The sequence below is a fragment of the Rhododendron vialii genome, chromosome 6a, assembly GCF_030253575.1.
Source record: "Rhododendron vialii isolate Sample 1 chromosome 6a, ASM3025357v1".
NCBI classification, from domain to species: domain Eukaryota; kingdom Viridiplantae; phylum Streptophyta; class Magnoliopsida; order Ericales; family Ericaceae; genus Rhododendron; species Rhododendron vialii.
Window position 1 is genome coordinate 42,573,328 of NC_080562.1, and position 19,387 is coordinate 42,592,714.

The 19,387-nt window shown below is 39.2% G+C and overlaps 2 protein-coding genes and 2 long non-coding RNA genes across 6 annotated transcripts in view; 1 reads left to right on the forward strand and 3 right to left on the reverse strand.

Moving 5' to 3' along the window:
• Positions 1-19,387, forward strand: part of LOC131329687 (uncharacterized) — a 28,121-nt gene that overhangs the window by 1,424 nt on the left and 7,310 nt on the right. The window contains exon 2 of the mRNA XM_058362990.1: positions 615-813. Within this exon, the coding sequence (XP_058218973.1) occupies positions 615-813 (199 nt within the window). The remainder of the gene's footprint in view (positions 1-614; positions 814-19,387) is intronic.
• Positions 6,432-9,875, reverse strand: LOC131329788 (uncharacterized). Of its 3 annotated transcripts, XR_009200837.1 has the most exons (5): positions 9,061-9,875; positions 8,216-8,287; positions 7,997-8,092; positions 7,831-7,911; positions 6,432-6,765 (listed from the first exon to the last, which is right to left on the reverse strand). It is a non-coding gene; the product is annotated as an uncharacterized LOC131329788 (long non-coding RNA). The 3 variants fall into 3 exon arrangements; XR_009200839.1 differs by having other exon boundaries at positions 7,997-8,287; XR_009200838.1 differs by lacking the exon at positions 9,061-9,875 and having other exon boundaries at positions 7,997-8,458.
• On the reverse strand, positions 15,046-19,013 carry LOC131329794 (uncharacterized). Its single transcript, XR_009200845.1, has 3 exons — positions 18,595-19,013; positions 15,185-15,457; positions 15,046-15,104 (listed from the first exon to the last, which is right to left on the reverse strand). It is a non-coding gene; the product is annotated as an uncharacterized LOC131329794 (long non-coding RNA).
• LOC131329683 (uncharacterized) lies at positions 15,838-18,597 on the reverse strand. Its single transcript, XM_058362986.1, has one exon. The coding sequence runs from the start codon at positions 18,215-18,217 to the stop codon at positions 15,962-15,964; it is 2,256 nt and encodes a 751-aa protein (XP_058218969.1). The 5' UTR covers positions 18,218-18,597; the 3' UTR covers positions 15,838-15,961.

A 19,387-nucleotide genomic window follows, 5' to 3' on the forward strand; every position in this document is an offset into this window, starting at 1 on the left:
TATTCCAATATTGTGTTGTCTCCATCCCCAGGAAAGTAGAGCACTGTTCCTTGCCTAGGCAAAAATCAGTATCCAACAAAATGCCATGTGAAGCCATGAAAGTTAACCAATTATTCCAATATTGTGTTGTCTCCATCCCCAGGAAAGTAGAGGAGGATTGGCCCAAAGCTCCCTTTCGTGTTATCCATTACTATATTAAGTCAGTCCACACGAGATTCTTTCCCAGGTTTTAACTGGACCCCGCTAATAGACAGTGAAATTGGTCCCTTGGTTTAGTCCATCCATAGTGAGTCATCAAATTTTTTTCGGAAAAAACGTGTCTCATAGTATATGGCTATATGCAATTGAAATGCCTTATTATCTTACCTCCCCATTTGGAGATTTTATACGTTGGATCTACTGTTTTTTTTGAATATCACAGGTTACTTCTGTTTTGGTAAAGGGAATAATACAAGGAGAAATAAATTGGATGTTGGTTTATTACTTGTGTGAGGTTGTGATTTAAGTTTTTTGAAACTGAGTTCATTGGATTAAATCCTTTATTTTTCTCCTGTTTTCTCTCCTTGTTACTGTTTTTGTCTACGAATTGATGGACTCTATTTTTCTTTGACTAGATGAATTGATTAAGAAGTACAAGCAAGCAAAATCAAATTTGGTAAAATTGTTAAAGTTGGGTGCATACCTTTTGCACGGAGTGGATGCTACAGCTATGAAGCTTCATACTGATCTCGAAATGCGGAAGTTCGATCGGATTATCTTTAATTTTCCTCATGCAGGCTTCCATGGAAAAGAAGACAATAAGCATCTCATCAAGTGAGTGGCCTTCTTGTGAAATTACCTTATGTTTTGTCAATCTCGTCCAACTAAGTTTGAATAAACTCATTTGTCTAATTTAAGGTTGCTACGCTTGCAACCTTCTTCTTGTACGTTGTTCCATGTTCCTCTTGTTTTTTCTTTCCCATTGTATTCAACGTGCTGAAATGGACATCTTATTGATACCTTTGATATGCGCCCATGTCGACATGTTTAACTGAGCAACAGATATGGAAGAGGTATTATTCGATAAAGATGCATTGCCACTTCAGTTTTGCAACGTATTCTGCTCCTACGCTAACGCTGCTTAGAAGCTCATCAAAGGAGAAATGCACGTTTAACATCCATTCCCTTTTATCACATTGTGCTTGTCTTTTTTATTCTTGTGCATATGAGTTATCGAACTACTAAAAAAATGTAGTGTTGGGGATTGGGCAGACCTCAATTGCTAGTATATCAGGAATGGGAAAATATTTAACCTTGCAAAAATTAAGTAATTGAGTACTGTATTTTCCGTCAGTGGTGAAGCATGCATCTACTAACAAGGACTCCAATGACGAATATATTGTGGTAGAGAAAAATGATTCATGTAGCCGACTCCAATTGATTGGGATATAAGGCTCGGTTTGGTTTGGTTAGGTTAAGAGATCTAATTTGATGCTCTTGGTGGTCTCTGTCGTGTCAATTTAAGTATCCTCCCGAACGATTATTGTGCATTAATCTTTGTTACGCATCCAATACACAGGAAGCATAGGAAGATTGTGCATGGATTTTTCAGGAATGCAAGAGGAATGCTGCGAGCCAATGGCGAAATTCACGTTACCCACAAAACCACAACTCCATTTAACCTTTGGAATCTTGAGGAACTTGCCTCACAGAATTCTTTGGCATTGATCGAGTGTGTGGATTTTAAGGCAGAGGACTACCCAGGATACAACAATAAGAAAGGCGATGGTCTGAAAAGTGACCATCCCTTTCCTTTGGGAGCTTGCAGCACCTATAAATTTGGATTCTCGCCTCATACCAAGAAAATGCAAAACTTTGTTGAGACTCCGATTGAAACGGTACGACAGCCAATTGCAGCCGTACCACGGCCGATGATTCCTTACGAGTTCCGACAGCCTCAAACAAATTTTGCTCCATACGCGAGTAACATTCCGGGGTATGTCGTGTCACAACCAACTGTTGGTATCAGAAATGAATGCCCCAGGATCTTCCGAGGGTACTTTAGTCACGTCATGGAAACATTTGGAAGAAATGGTTGTGATGGTGATGTGTATAATTCTGTTCATGGATCTTGGTTTTCCAACGTACATGGCAGAAGTGGAAGGTATAGAACTTTAAATTTGGAGGAGTTTCAACGTTGCAGCGATTTAAGATTGGCACGGTTGGAAAGGATGTCGGTTTCTTGTCACCAGTGGTGAGCTTTACCTTTTTCCGTTTACGTTGCTAGAACTGTCGTTAAAACTATCCCTTTCGCTGGTAAAAGCCATGGTCTTCAACCTTTTACACAGATGTAGTATGTATATAGTTGAAGATGGTAAGCCATGGTCTTCAACCTTTTACACAGATGTAGTATGTATATAGTTGAAGATGGTGAGGAGGATAACGAGTGAATTTGTGATCAAGTGTGTAAAAGTTGCAGATGAAAGTACTGCTGACTTTCTAAAATAATTAGTACTAGTAGTATTTGATGGTTTGTTTTGGAAAAAAGATTCATGTAGCCGACATTTCATGGTGTGTTTCAAATGTTATACAGTATCCAATTATGGCTTTTGTTTCTTCTTGTTCAAGATTCTAAAACGTTTAGATTCGCAATCTCTTTGTCGGACTGCTTTCCACTATATCTTTTAAAATCATGATTGGTGGTAGGAAGGGCTTCTATTAAATATTTTATGACATTCGACATCGCATTCACAAGTTTGTTTTTAGAGCGACAAGTTTGTTTTTTGTTTTTAGAGCGGCAAGTTTGTTTTTAGAGCGGTCACAAGGAGTGACATTGTGTAACCAAATCCATGGGGGCACTCTGGGCCCAAAATCCCTCTCTGAAGATGACGCTCCAGCAATTTGAACCCATGACTTCTTGGCTCTGATACGACTTGTCGGATCACTTTCTACCGCCTCTCCTAAAACTAATTGGTGGTGGAAATGGCTTTAATTAAGTCTTTTATGGCATTCGACATTGCACACGCAAGTTTATTTTTAGAGCGATCGCAAGATATGACATTATATAACCAAATCTATAAGGGCACTCCGGGCCCAACACTTCTTCCCTTTCCTAGTACGCATTGTTATTCTTTCTTTTTTCCTGAAAATTATAGTCACCGCTTAAGTGCAATACTTCCAAGCCTTGTGTTTTGTTCATACAGCGACTCACTACCGAAAGAGAAGTGAGGTAAAAACTGACCTAGCGTGTGAAATAGCCGTGGAAGGTAAGAGGTTGTAAGAATTAGTGTAAGTTGTACGGAATCTAATCCGGAACACCCTGCATGCATATTCAAAAAGAAAATCAAAAGAATTAACACATTACTTCTGGGTTTTTGCCTCTAAACCCAAAAACTAAAAATCCATTCTCCCACAATCCATTCTCAAAATGGGATGCCAAACACCCAAAATGAAAAAATGAGAATCCGAAAATGCAAAAATTAAGTTTCCAAACACCCCCATTATCACGTGCATGTCTAGTAAATTAAAGTTGGGATTGGTCAATACAAGTTGAATTGGTCTCGTTCTATTGAATTTAAATTTAACTTAAATTTGAATTTTTTTTTTACATTTGTTAGTTTTGTGCTAAATTTTTGTAGGTTATTGATTTGTCTTATCGAGAGGAATCGGAAAAGTAATTTTTTTTTTACTTTTATCTAAGTATTTTAAGAAATAACCAATTTTTATTGCAAAAATTCAAATAAAGACAAAATAAGTAGATAGATTTTATTTTATTTTTATTTTTTTTAACCTTTCCACTGGTGCATGGGTCAAAGGTGTTGATTGAGAGAGAAAGAAGGTCTCCTCGAGAGGTGGAAATAGGTGGTGTGAGTTCCAACACTTTTTCCCATGGAGAAGATGAATTGGGAGCAAGCATCACAGTTCACAACTCACAAGGTTAACTACGTACATTCCTTTGCAAAAACCAAAAACAAAAAAGGCAAACAACATGGCTTAATATCGCAGCGACCTCAATAGTACTTGAAAGGAAAAGAAGAAGAGGAAAACAAAGATTCAGAGAGAGAGAGAGAGAGTGAAAATGGGGCAAGTTTTGTCCAACATCCTTAGGAGTACATGCAAATGTGGTGAAGCAGAGGACGAATCTGATCAAAACCCACGTGAGACCTCCTCACATTTCCTCATTTATCCATCAATTCCACCCTTCAAAACCATAACTAGAACTGAATTTCTACAAACCAACAGCTCGGAGTACTCATGCATCGACCCAATCATGACCCCTGTTTCGAATCCTCCACCTGATCATCTTTCTGATTTAGTTTCTGGGGATTCCACTTCGAACACAGTTGCATTGCATCAAAATCTTCTTATCTCTCCTCCACAATCATCGATCTTGGGCTACTCCCAAAGAGACTCACTCACAGCACATGCAGTACTGGTGATAGAAGAGAGATGGATAAAGCACTACAGCAATTTCCAAACGATACTGCTTGTTGGAGAAGGAGACTTCTCATTTTCTGCGAGTTTGGCTGTGGCTTTTGGCTATGCCCATAACATCATCGCCACTTCACTCGATACTACAGGTAAGTCACAAGTTGTATATAACTAACCAGTTATTTTGCATACTTACAGGCTTATCTGTAGTCTTGATATCGGTCTCCAGATAGCCGTTTGTATGATCTTGGTCGCTGAAAAGTTTTTTTTTTTGCCAAAATGATAGGAGTTGTATTATATCAAAAAACAACTGAATACGTTGAAGTTGGATATCATCTCAAAGGGAGTAAATAACCAAACAAGAGACCTAGCAAACCAAGATCACCCACTCTAGTGGGTTTGTATGATCTTGGTCGCCAAAAAGTGTTTTTAATGATGTAGATTTGTTGAAAGAATCTTTCCGAGAAGAATCTTTCCTGGACCATTGAATACTAAGATAAACGACCGTAATCGTACCCGTAAGTGTAGAGGTCTCTCTGCACTTGGACTGCAGGGGAGCCGAGTCTTTTTATTTATTTATGGCCTTACGGGGCATGTTTTGCAACTCCTGGCATAATGTTGTTGATATGGACTATAGAGACATCTGTTGTTCATTTGGACTCCTCAGGGTATTTGAGCGGAAATTATAGGAAAGCAATGTCTAATATCTAAAGTCTAAGGAGCCGAGGAGCCAAGGTCATGAATGGTCTGGATGCAACACAAATGGCAGCCCAAATCTTGTTCCAAGGCATGACTTTTGATCGCATAGTTTTCAATTTCCTACTCTCCGGGTTTTTCTCCGATGATTCCCAAGAATCAAAACTCCGGTCAATAAATTTCATCTCATTCGTATGAATCTGGCTTCTCTGTAGTGTGAGCTTTGACTGTAAAGACTTGTTCATCCAATAACGAACTTCCAAATTAAAGTGTTATAAAGTGTTTTTAATGATTCAAATTTGTTAGCAGACGACTACCACCAGTGAAACACTGGTAAATTTGAACCAATGATTGTTGATATAGATGATTGAGATGTGGCAGCTTCGTGCCATCTGAGTTTGGACCGTACAGAAGCCAGGTCGTGTTATATAACTGCTTTTTACTAATCAATTCCAAACCTACGCAATTGAAATTTCATTTCCATCAACAAATTTCCTCTTGCAGGCGAGAAAGAAAACTCGTATGCCTTTTCATTGCGAATGCTAGAGAGATGATCGCGGAAGGGGGAGAAATCCATGTTACCCACAAATCAAATGGGTTCTTTCGTGAATGGAATCTGGAGCAACTGGCATCAAGTGCAAGCCTTCGACTTATTGACGAGGTGCATTTCAATTTCACCGATTTTCCTGGCTACCGCACGAAATATGGGTTTGGGGGTGACAAGAATTTCAACTGTAATCCTAGCAAAACCTACAAATTTGGTCTTTAGTTAATGGTTGCAGTTTAGCTGCAGAATCATGAAGATGAATGACTTGGTGAATAGGTGGAGTGAAGATTCTGAAGAATGTGAATCTGGAAACATGGGGATATTAGTGCATTTCTTTGCTACTTGTGTGAGTAGCGGTGTCTTTTCCGACCTTGCAATGGTATTTTGCTAGGAATTTTTAGCGGACAAAAAATTGATACAAAAATTGAGCCTTATGTTTTAACTCTACTAGGTGCATGCCGACGTGCAAAACACGTCATTCATGCCCGTTGTATAGATGCGTTTTAGATTTTCTTTAAATTATGGCTCTTGTTGATGATAGCAAAGGTTATATGGATAAGTTTGATCAAGTGTATCATCAGAAGTTGCTAGTTGTATAAGTTATGGTCTAGATAAGTTTTTGCCGTGTACAAAAGGTTTCAGGTTATTCAGCTACTTGCATGAGTTTGGCTAGAGGATTTTTTATACAATTGCCAAAGGATTAGACACAGCAAAAAGTATAGTTTATTCTAGTCAGAAAGAGCAAAAGTCCTTGGGAGTGTCAGCTGTACAATTCCAATTCTTATCCCATTGCAATAGCTCAATTCATTGAATGAAAGACTGATACAGGGTGTAAACTACAGAAAATTTGGATAGAAAGAAAAAACTAATATATTCGTACCTAAGTAGAAGTAGATCACTCCAATATGAAATGAAGAAGCATAAATATCTTTATGATTTTCGTACTGTTATTTTGATTTTGATGGACACCTTAATCCTAACTTGTTGCTTCATGCTTTCCAAACTTGGGAAGACTATCTTGCTGATTGAATTCATGCCTCATGACAATCGCTAAACTTTGTTGAGGTAGCTACTCAGACTAAGCCACAAGAGTGCTGGCAATAATTGACTCGCTGAAAATAAGAAGCTTCAAGTTAGTGTTGAATCAATGAGCAAACATTTGCTAAAAAAAATTGAGCAAACATCAAGTTAGTGTTTAATCAATGAGCGAACGTCAAACAGAAGAAGTTACATGATACTATGTTTTGAGGTTTGTACAATAGAAGCAATAGAACCTGATGATACATCGACCCGATCTAGGGACTAGGACATTGAGCATGAGGACCAAGTTTTGTCATCTTATAGAAAGAGGGGATCTTTCGATAAGTCACAGTGCACTGCTTTGCACTCAAGGTCAATAAAAGATCAAATGCCTAAATATTCAATAAACAATGTGTCCAAAAAAGTACACATAGAAGGCACCTACGGTAGGAATGAGGGAAAATAAAAGAGAGGGAAAAAAACTGATTCTACATATACTTAAAAATGCTCTCATGGGAAAACTTTCAATGAGGAATACGGTTAATGAAATAAGGCAAGTTTTTCTAGAAAATTCACATAAACAGTCAACTAAATCTTTGAATTTTTAGACTGGAAAATGAAGGAAATTACCAACACATGTTGATCGAAATGAAGCAGAAATAGGAAGAACATTCCAACTAAGGGCAACATGGGCCAATACAATATGTTGTCCCACTTCACATCGAATGTTTTGAGGGACTAAAGCCAGAATCCATTCAAAGGGACAAAAAACAGAAAAACTTACCATGGCAACAATATGGTAAAAAAAGATGACAAATGTGAAAAACGATTCCTAGAGAGACTGTTTTTTCTGGCATTGTGACAAAAAGTATCAACTCCACATAAAGTTGCTTGACTTGCTACTACTTTTTCCTCATTTCCAAATTGGGTTGCATTGTCTAATGCTTCTGCTTTTGCTCATTTAAAAAAACAAAAAACAAAAAACAAAACCTTCATTTAAATTTCCAAAAATTCAACAATACTGTAGTTTTACTCTTACATCAACAAAGCTTTTAGTAGAATAAACTCAGTCGACAAGTTTAATGGCAATAGACAATTACTAACAAGCAAAAGTTTGTATCAAGATAGATAATGTAAAGAGAACTAAAGAAACTAACCTCAACTTGCAAATCTTGTTACATCCCATTAAAACAAGAAGTAAGAAAAACTCACTTTCAGTTCTCAAAATAAAAGAAGACCTGCACTAACTCCAATCATAAAAATAAGACAATAAAGAAGAAGATAATGATGTTGTAAAGGAAAGAACAAATAAATCAATCTGACCTTACAAACGGTTTAGCAGAATTCTTCTTCTTTGCTGTCTCCATACCCAGCGGCATTTTTACGCAAACTTCATTGTTATTAGAAACATAGAAAGCCCTAACAAAAATATGGATGGAGAAAAGGATTAGAGAGCAAGAATATAAGAAAACTTATTGTACTTATGCTGATCCAAGCAATCAAGTTTTTAGCATCCAATCAGCGATGGAGAAGAACACGTACTGATTAATATTCTCTGATGCTGCAGCAATCAGGTATTAATCGGTACTAAAAACTTCAAAATCCTTCACGAACCTGAATAGAAACAAAGAATTCATTCACTCCTTAGTCCTAAATAAGTAGAGTATGTCATATTTTAGGGTTCCAATACTTGATCAATGAAAATTCATCATACTAATACAAACCTCTGATGTAGCAGCAATCAGTTATTGATTGGTACTAAAAATTTCAAAATCTTCATGTTTCTGCTAATAATAGTAATGATTCACACACATATGTTTTTGCACATATCTTGCACATACATTTTTGTGAGATCCATATCGGGATCCTACAAAATGATCTGAACCGCTCATCTTTTTTTAAATACTTTTTGGAGGGATCTTGTAAAAAATCAGCTCCAACGGATATCGGTAAGGGCTTTCTCATAAATCGTAGCACGAATCATTCTGTTTTGTCCTACGAATTCTAAAAAAGCCCTTACCGATATCTATTGGAGCTGATTTTTTACAAGAACCCTCCAAAAAGTATTTTAAAAAAGATGAGCGGTTTGGATCATTTTATGGAACCCCGATATGAGCCCCACAAAATATATGTACAAGATATGTGAAAAAACATATGTGCAAGTAGCATGGTTGTTCTAATAACCCACACCAGGAAAAATCCACAAGTACGAAATAATGTAATAAAGACCAAAGACACATATCAGGTGCTTTGTGTCTCCCTTGTTATGTCATTTGATTTCTTTTACTTCTATTATTCGTATTTGTTGGATCAATAAAGTTATGCACAATAGAAGAGCCAAAAAAGGTAAAAGAAAAAGAGGGGAAAAAAGTAACTGGGAAAAATACCCTTTCTTCATTGTCGTCGTCGTCATCATTATCATCGTCATGGCTGTTGTCGTCGTCCTCATCATCCTCGACCACAAGCATAAATACAGATTATAAGAACACAATAGACACAAGTAGGCCAAACAAAAGTAATCATGCATGAATAAACACATAGGGATGGCACGAAAACCCCAATCGGCAAGTGACAACAAATAAAACCGCTCCAGCCACAGCGTCGTAACTTGTAACCAATAACAGGTAGATCGCATACCATGACACTCCTCAAACACAAAAAGAGGCCCAAAAAGTTACTCTTGAGAAGAAAATAAACACAAAAAACCACTGGCACTGCACAAAGACAATCTTAGAGAACTAAACCATGCTCGCACACCCTCTCTGGAACGACTGTAATAATCAGAAAAAGATTTCTTGGATATCTGAAAATTGTGCATGCTAACTGCTAAGATGCAATTTGAAAATCCAAATTCAGATACGACCCCCGCAAAACTTGCACCAAATGCGTCCGATCGACAACCAACAAACCCAAAAAAAAATTTGCAACCACAATAGCGAAACCAAACAACATGCAAACCGCAACGAAGACCATAAATCGGGAAAAAGCCACCGAGAACGGAGCCAAACCTTCTCAGGAGGAGCACAAGCCGTCAATTTGAGCACTGGACGGAGGTATGAACCTAAGCGAGCAGAAGCTCAACGGAAAGATTTGCTCTGTAGGACCCCCAAATACCTCCTTAGCATCCCATCAAAACTAAGTCAGGATGTGGCACATTATAGATTAATGAGAAACCTCGATGTTGCTTCATATTCCTGCTCAAGAACAACTGTTACTACCGAAATCAAAGGAAATAAATTCAGAATATTTGTATCAGCAAAATATATATATATATATATAGTCTGGTTCCCTTAAGGGATCCCGCACGGGCTTACCGTGCAGGACTCCCATTTCCCGATCGAATTGGGACGATCCGAGCCGCTCAAAGTGATCAGAACGTGATTTTAAGGGTACCCGCGAGAAATCAGCAAAAAAAATGATCGGGAAGGGCTTGATCCGAGCAGTTTTTTTATTGAACAGTTCAGCAAAAACTGCTCAGATCAAGCCCTTCCTGATCATTTTTTTTGCTGATTTCTCGCGGGTACCTTTAAAATCACGTTCTGAACATATTGAGCGGCTCGGATCGTCGCAATTCGATCGGAAAAGGGGAGGTCCGCACGGTAGACTGGTAAGGGATCCCTCACTGGATCCGTGGTGTGTGTGTGTGTGTGTGTGTGTGTATATATATATATATATATATATATATATTTGTGTTCACAGAGAGGAGGATAGACTAGGAGTAGGAGATATATGAAAACCTGCGAAATCGGTGATTGAGATAGTGCAAAGTTGGAATAGAGAGAGAGAGGGAGTTCTCCGATAGAAGAAGAAATGGCATGGCGGTGTGTAAAATTCTTGGAGAGAGAGAGAGAGAGAGAGAGAGAGAGAGAGGGGAGGGGAGGTTAGTGGAATGCTGAACGTGGCCGTAAGTGATGCACGAGAAAAGTCGAGAAGGAGCCACGTAGCCCACAAAGTGCAAGACCTAAAATGACCATTATAGCCAACCGACCAAGAACAACAAACCAAAACAATAGAGGGGTATAATTGTCCAAATTGGACAAAAGTTGGCAAGCGAAAATCCCCCATAACTGCTGCTTATTATAGAGGAGTAGGATAGGAAATAAACAACCTGATGATTAGGCTAGCGCCACATACTTCAACGTGGTGTTTGCGAAAGTATGAACTGTAGAAAGTTAAATTTTGTTTGAGTGATAGCAAAGGTTTGCGGCCATATGCAACAGTTTGTGGCTAGGTCAATAGTTTGCAGTCAATAGCAAAAGTTTGCGGCCATGTACAATAGTTTGCAGTAGGGGTGCGCATGGGTCGGGTTTGATCCCGAACCCGACCCGACCATTTCGAGTAACAAAATTTTAGGCCCGAAATCGAACCGAACAGATGGTAAGAACGGTCTGCGAGCCCGATTCTTTAGTTCGGGTCGGTTGACCCCCTCGGGTAAGGAACGCACCATTCTGAAAGTCAATTTTTTTTTTTGTTATAGAATCCAACCTGTACCTGACTGAAGCACCTGTTTGAAGCCGCCCGAGACCCTTCGGGTCGGGTCGGGTCGGGTTGCGGATTTTTTTTGCACACCCCTAGTTTGCAGCTATGTGTAAAAGTTTGCTGTCAAGAGTAATAGTTTGCGGCCAAGTGCAATAATTTGGCCGGCCGATGCACTGGATCACACAGTTTGAAAAGCACATAAATCTCTCTTTCCTGCAATTATTTTCTTGATTATTCTTTGTTCTTTATGGGTTTGTTGGTTTGGCCAATAACTAAACAAAGGGATTCAAGGAAATTACTCATTCCGTCCCAATTTAATTGTCCTCGTTAATATTGGTGGGTTTCGCCACCTTGCAAACTTGCAGTGCGAGCCTTGTGGAAGTAACAAAGAAAAGAGTCCGTTCAATCAAGTAAGAAGGTAGATGTTTCGGTCGGGACTATAATCTTCGTTTAGATTTTCATTGCTGATTAGGCTACCTCTACACATTTTAAGGTTGTGTTTACAAAAGTATGAAAATCAGGTAGTAAAACTATTTGTGGATAGTGATTATAACAACCTCTGTGACCTCTTTTTTTCTTGTCAAAAAAGTATGATGAAACATAGCCGAAATGCTGTTTTATTTGTGAGCTGTTAAGAGCATCTACAATGTAATAATTAAAACTTATCACATCAACTTTTGATTATTCATTTAAAGGGTTGCTAAAGTTAGCAATGTGAAGTTCCATATTGTTACTTTCGATAAGCAAATTTAATAACAATGATAAAAAAGACTTTACATTCTAATAAGCAAAGTTACAAGTCTTTTAGCAAATAACCAAATTCCCCCCATTTCATAACCAAACTTAACAACTTTTACTAATAACCAAACTCAAAACTCAATGACACCTCACATTGGAATCATCTCATCAAGACAAATAATTTGGTGTGGTTGGGTGCGTGATTAGAACTATTTTGCGATTCGAGAAATGTGCATTGTGTATTGTGGATTTTTTTTTATTAGGGATGCAAAAATAACCAATGCGGAGGTAGAGGTTGTTAAATTTGATTATAGACTAAATAGATAATCAAATACTGACGTGACATATTTTAGTTATTGATTTTGATTATTACCATTACGGATGCTCTTACTTTATTTTTCTTTCTACGGAAGTGGAGTGTTACAACTTTTGGGGGAAGGGAAAACAGCAAATACTCCTACTATGAATGGCAAAATAAGCCATAAGGAGTACCATTAAGGCAAAGATACAAAACAACAAATTATTGTAGAAGAAGAAAGGGCTAGAAGGAAAAGGTTGCCAAATTGAAAATGCCGTAGTGGAGATGTCACGCCCCGCCCCGCCCCATGCACGGCGCCCTATGCAGGCCCAAGTCGGTGCTGCCGCGTGTCCACGACGATCCCATCCATCTTTATATAATATTGTCCGCTTTAAACGCCCAAAGTCCGTAGACTTCCCAGCATGGTCACCCATCCCTGGACTACCCTAGGATGAGCACGCTTAACTGTGAATTCCCTACGTTCTTTGGCCCGCCCTCACGGTTTTAAAAGGCCTTGTACAAGTAGGAATGATCATTCCTTATAAATTGTGACCTGCCCCCCTCAATCGGCGAGTAGGCTGTCACAATCTACCGCCTTAGAGGTGTAACGTCCTCGTTACACAGTTCCCAGCAACTCTCCCCCGGGGTCCATGGCAGCAAAGCGCATCCTACTCACCACTTTGCCCAGGGTTGAGCTTTGATACCACCTGTCACGCCCCGTCCCGCGCACGGCGCCCTATGCGGGCCCGAGCCGGTGCGGCCACGTGCCCACGACGATCCCATCCATCTTTGTACAATATTGTCCTCTTTAGGCGCCCAAAGACCGTAGACTTCCCAGTAGGGTTACCTATCTCTGGACTACCCCAGGATAAGTACGCTTAACTGTGAAGTCCCTGCGTTCTTGGCCCGCCCTCACGGCTTTAAAAGGCCTTGTATAAGTAGAAAGGATCATTCCTTATAAATTATAACCTGCCCCCCCTCAGCCGGCGAGTAGGCTGTCACAGGAGAACCATAAAAAATACAAAAAAAAAAAAGAGTATTTATTTGTATTAGTGGAACATACAAAAAATCAAAATAGAAATCTTGTTTAGGATTGAGTGTGGGCACACGCCCCGAAAAATTTTTATTATGAAAAACTTGGGTGCGGCCCTTTTTGGAAAAGCGCGGCGAAATGCTTCGATTCAGAGTCGCCACTCGGATTTTAGCGGTGAAATACCCAAGGAACCGAACTTGAAACGTTTTGCTACGTTTGTTTGATTTTGAAAAGGCATAGACCGGTCCGTCGTTACCTTCAGTATCTGAGGTTCGGGAGCCAGGTTACGAGAGGGGAAGGGTTTTATTGCACCCCTCTCGCCCAATCCGGAGATCGGTCTCTACTCAGACATTTTATAAAACTTTTGCATTTTTCTCTCATTGATCATTTTTCAGCCAATTAGGGCGGGGGAACAGTTAATGGGGATTAAAACTGGGGAAAATTTCATGATAACACCTAACCTTTCACGAAAATCACACAGAGACACCTGACCTTAAAGAAATATCACATAAACACCTGACCTTTCAAAGAACTCATCAATTTAACCCCTACCGTCAACCTCCGTCAAAAATCAAACAGAACTGCTGACCTGGACTTGGAGGGATACCCAAATACGTTTGGAGGGATCCCACATGGATTTGGAGGGAAATCTCATCTCCTGTTGTAAATTTAGGCGCCAAAATCCCTCCCCTCCTTATTTATGAGAGATTAGAGATCCTTTTTGAAGCATAAATTTGTTGCAGTATCACCATCTCTCCCAAATCTCTTCCCCTTTCATGGAAGCACAACCATGGCATCCCTTGCATCCAGCAAAATCTCAAGCTCAAGCTCCTTGGAGGACAACCTATGCATTGAATGCGGCTCCAAACGTGTTGTTCGTACCTTTTGGATTGATGCAAATCCAGGGCGAAGGTTCAAGGGTTGCCCAAATGATATATATATATATATATATATTTTATCTAGAGCCTAAATGATGGATGCAAAGATTTTGCCAGATTTTTTATGAATTGCTCAGGAGGTTAAACAATATGGAAGCAGAGCTTGAGGAGAAAAAGGAAAGAGAAAAAGCTCTTGGTTGCCCTATGTTTGTCATGGGTGATATTTGCCATTTGGAAAATGGTTTAATGTCCCATGTTTGGTCGAAAATTTCTGGTTGGAAACTGGTAGTAGTAGCGGTAGTGAACTAGAGGTGGTGTTTATGGGATGTGGCAGTAGAGTAGTAGGATGTTTGAGATTGGTATAATCTCTTTTTGGTTTATGTAATGGTAATGTATGAAATGAAAGGGATTATGTTCCATGAATTGTGTTTTGGTGATGTGTAAAATGATGGAATTGGCAAATTCAATCAGCAAAAAAAAAAAAAAATGCAGCATAATGCCTCTACATTCTATTACAGTCCATTGCCAAAAAACTATAGTCCATTGCCAAAAACCTGGTGTTTGCAGTTTGCTCCCAATGTTCACAAAAAAGGCCTCAAATAGACCATGACACAACCATTACAAATTGACCAAATCTAGCCAATACAATTCAGCATTGCAAATAGACCAAAACCAACCAAGTTATAAGTCTAAGTTCCAAATTCAATACTTATCCATTACAATTCAAATCCAGCCATTACAATTCAAAGTACTTAAACATTACTAAGGCATCCACCACTAAAACTTCATAAAAACTTCAGTTGCCTATTCAAAAAAACCACCAGTTCATTTAGTTGCACTAGCTGCACAAAAACTAATCCATCAGTACTTCAGTTGGCTTCACAAAAAGGTATCCACCAGCACTTCAATTGGCTTCACAAAAAGGTATCCACCAGCAATACACATTCACTTGGACATAACTATAGAACCACCTTCACTCTAATTTACCTTTCGAGCCTTTTTGACCTGCATAATGAAATCACATTAGCAAAAACATTTATTGAACAATAACTAGAGAATGCATTATTGAGAACTATTTCACTTACAACCAATTTAGGCCTCCTGGTATTCCCTTGTTTAGAAGTAGCATTCCTCTGTCCAGTTTGTCCATTGCACTGTCCAGAACTAGCATTCTTCTGTCCAACATTGGAATAGAAAAAATGACAACATTGGAGCATATTATACGATTAAAACATACACTACAATAGGAATACAAAAAATAAATTTTCATAAATCAAACTCACCACAGTGCCACCACTTTGTACAATTTGTCCATTTCCTTGTGCACCAGCCACTGAACCAACATTACTACCACTAGCCTGTTCAACATTGGAGCATATTATATGAGTAAAACATAGGATACAATAGGAATAAAGAAAATATTAAACAATTACTGCAGCAATTTAAACTTACCACAGTTCCCCTAGTTTCTCCATTTTCTCCACTAGCTTGTGCAGACCTCTTACAACTCCTTCTATTATGGCCCACGTTACCACATAGCCTACATGTCATCTTTATCCCTTTCCTCCCCAACTTGTTAGGCTCTGCAGGTTCTTCTGGCTCCCTCCTCCTCGCTTTCTTTGGCCTTCCAACCCTTTTCTTCACATCACGAGGTAAGAGTGTTGGGTTTTCAGTTGTTGGCCACAAATCCCTCCCATTAATGGGGTTGATGAGATTATTGTAAGTCCTCAAGTAAGTATCCACCTTGTAACACTCATGAACATAATAAAAAATGTCCATGTTCAAGAAACTCAGAGCTGCTATGGCATGAATGCATGGGATTCCAGAGATGTCCCACTTTCTACACCCACATGTTTTGTTTGTCAAGTGGACCTTGTACTGCATATTATTAGGCCCATAAACTTCAAATTGGCACTGCCCTGCCACTTTGGTATCCACCCTTCAGAATTTGTTTTCAGCTTCTCCACTATTTTGAAAATCTTTGGACACACTGGCCACTTGCATCTCTTCATTGCATCCCTCTTCTTGACAATTGTTTCCATCAAAATTACCCTTATGGCCTCTAGCATACTAATTATAGGCTTGTCCCTGGCCAGTAAGATGCTTGAATTGAAACTCTCACATAGGTTATTCAAGAGGATGTCACACTTAGTGTATGTGCTGAAATGGGATCTACTCCAATTGATTGGGGGCCTCTTACATAACCAATCATATGCCATTTTGTCCATCTGGTGCATCTCTTCCATAGCATTATTGAACTGTGGAATTGTAGTTGCTCTAGCTGCCTTCCACAATATATCTTTGAGGGCCAAACCTTTGAACTCCAGCTTGAAATTATTGTACAAGTGCCTAACACAGAACCTATGAGGAGCATTTGGTAACAGATTCTGAACAGCCTCAATTAGACCTTTTTGCTTGTCACTCATAATTGTAAAACTATGAGAATTTTGTATGTTAAGGTCTTCTATCAGTAGCTCAAGAAACCAGTTCCATGTCTTGTATTTTTCTTGTTCTACCACTGCATATGCAAAGGGGTAAATGCAGTTGTTGGAATCAATGCCAACAGCTGTCAAGAGAATGCCACCTTGTGGCCCTTTCAAATGGCACCCATCCAATCCTATCAATGGCCTACATCCCTCCAAGAACCCTTTCTTCAATGCACCCCAACAAATATTCAACCTCTTGAACTTTGCAAAATTCCCAAACCTAGTATTCAATTTCACTTTCATTTTAATTGTTGTTCCAGGATTTGAAGACCTTACCTCTTCCACATATCCCCACAGTTGCTGAAATTGCTCTTCAGCACTACCTTGAATCAACTCCAAAGCCATCTGCTTAGCCCTATAGACCTTTTGGATACTTACTTTCACAGTCCTTTCTTTTTCTATAGTTTCGGCCAGAGACTTGATTGGCCACGTAGGGTTACTTCTAATCCTGTCACAATACTTGTCCAATATCCATTTGGTACTGACCCATGGTACATGGAAAGACCTAACGCAGTTATGCACTGCATCATACCTTTTCACCCTATACACAGCATCACTAGGGACATAAGATGCATAGATGAGCCAATCATAACCGTCTTGGCATTTTGCCCTCACCTTTTCCCTATCATTTTTTAGGAATTTAATCTTCTTTCCATGTAAAATTGAGTACTCTTTAACTGCATTTGCAATTAGGTCATGAGTCTTAAACTCCATCCCAACCTCGAACACAGGATTGTCCATCTCAGTCTTCTCATTGAAAATTGTGTACTTTCTCTCTTGTTTTCTAGACCCTCCTTCTTCATCTGAGGAGTTATACCCACTATTGAGTTCATCAGAGGAATCATCAATACCACCTTCTATATCAGCCATTTCCTCTATTACTGCAGCATAATCAGCATCTATACTCAAAGTATTTTTCTTGTTCAACCCACCAAATTCTACATATTTGTCAACGTTTTGCTCAAACAGTTCATCATCATCAGTTAACCCATAATCACTATCATAAAAAACTTCATCTTCATCAGAGGTGTCTGAATCTAGGTCATACTCATCACTGTCACCCTCTTCATCCACTTGCACATCCACCATATCCTGAATTACTACATCCTGGACTTTGGTCTTGCCCTTACCTTTATTGCAGACATTAATGGGTTTGGACTGGGCCTTGGCATTTTTTGGGGTCCCCATGGTTTTGTCCTGTGGCATATACCTACTGGATATCCCTATGGATTTGGGCTGTGTCATGCCCTTATTGAGTGAGCCCATGGTTTTAGGAAAAGGGCCAGTCCATCTGGGCAGTGATATTCTAGAGTCTGAAACTTTAACCTCAGTCCTTTTGGGCTTATTAGGTCTGCCAACTTGACTCTCTTGGGCCCCCACATACAATTCCCCATACACTTTATCTTCTTTTTCTTCAACAGAAAAAACCTTCACCACCCTATCTTTATCAACCAATGAACGTAGCCCCATTGCATCTAAGTCTGTTTTTAGAATTCTTAAGCCACCACTAACCCAAGTGTAAAAGTTAATGGCTGAAAACTTTGAACCAAATTCAAGTACCATATTGAAGAGTTCAATTAAAGAGAGTTCATCACTTTCACAATAATCAACATAGCCTACACTGCCCCCCATATATTTTGTCTCCCTTGTGTGCCCTAAAATACCCCCATAGTTGTGTTGTATTGTAAAGTGATCAGATGAAGAATCTGTGAAAAAAAATGAGAGAGAAAACCTATTATACTTAGTAGGTAGTATTAAATTACATGTAAGACTTTAACTACCAATATTAAACAAAGAAAAACCAAATGAATTGATTAAACAAAGGGAAATGATTCACCTGAAAAAAAAAAAAAGGGAAAAAGCCATAGTTGTAAAGAATTTTCGTGGACAAGTGTGTAAAGTGTCAAAAAAAGCTAAATGCAGGTGTACGACTTCAACACAATATGGTCCTACTTCTGCCTTTTGGAAAAGGACAAGTCTATCATAAAGACAAAAGAAGAAGAGGATACCATATTGGAGGGATCCACCATTTTCACTCTCCCTCAAACACCACACCATTGTTGATTGAAGCCCAAACCAGGCCTCAAAACCCTTCGATTTTCACACTGAAAACACTATTTTCTGAAAGCCCTAAATCGCTCCTTCTCTCTCTCTCTCTCCAAGAACAATTTTTGTGTTCTACGTTTGAAGCCCTAATACTTTTTGCACACACGTGTTTTGTGCCATGTATGCACACACGTGTTCTCCACCTACCACAATAAAGCCACGTGTATTACATGTCAGCAGTTCCGTTTGATTTTTGACGGAGGTTGACGGTAGGGGTTAAATTGATGAGTTCTTTGAAAGGTCAGGTGTTTATGTGATATTTCTTTAAGGTCAGGTGTCTCTGTGTAATTTTTGTGAAAGGTCAGGTGCTATCATGAAATTTTCCCTTAAAACTGTGATAAGTTGCAGTTATGTGACAAAAATGCTTATGGAGATGATTTGCTTGCAATGATGAATATAGATTGAGAACAAGCACTGAGAGCAGTCTGAATAAGTTGGAGTACGCTGCTCTGAAGGGATGTGAGCAGGTATCGCACCAGTATGCACCGGCCAGGCCACTGCGTACTAACACAACCTGCGCACGCCACCTCATCACTGGCGTACTCCACTTACCATGAACTCACAGTCTTTGTTTGCAACCCTCTGGGCTCTGGAATGGACTAGTGCACACCCAGGACAAACCACGCAACTAATATCAGCATATATACAAATTACAGACAATAGGAATGGCTTGAAGCCATGAGAAGAAACAGAATA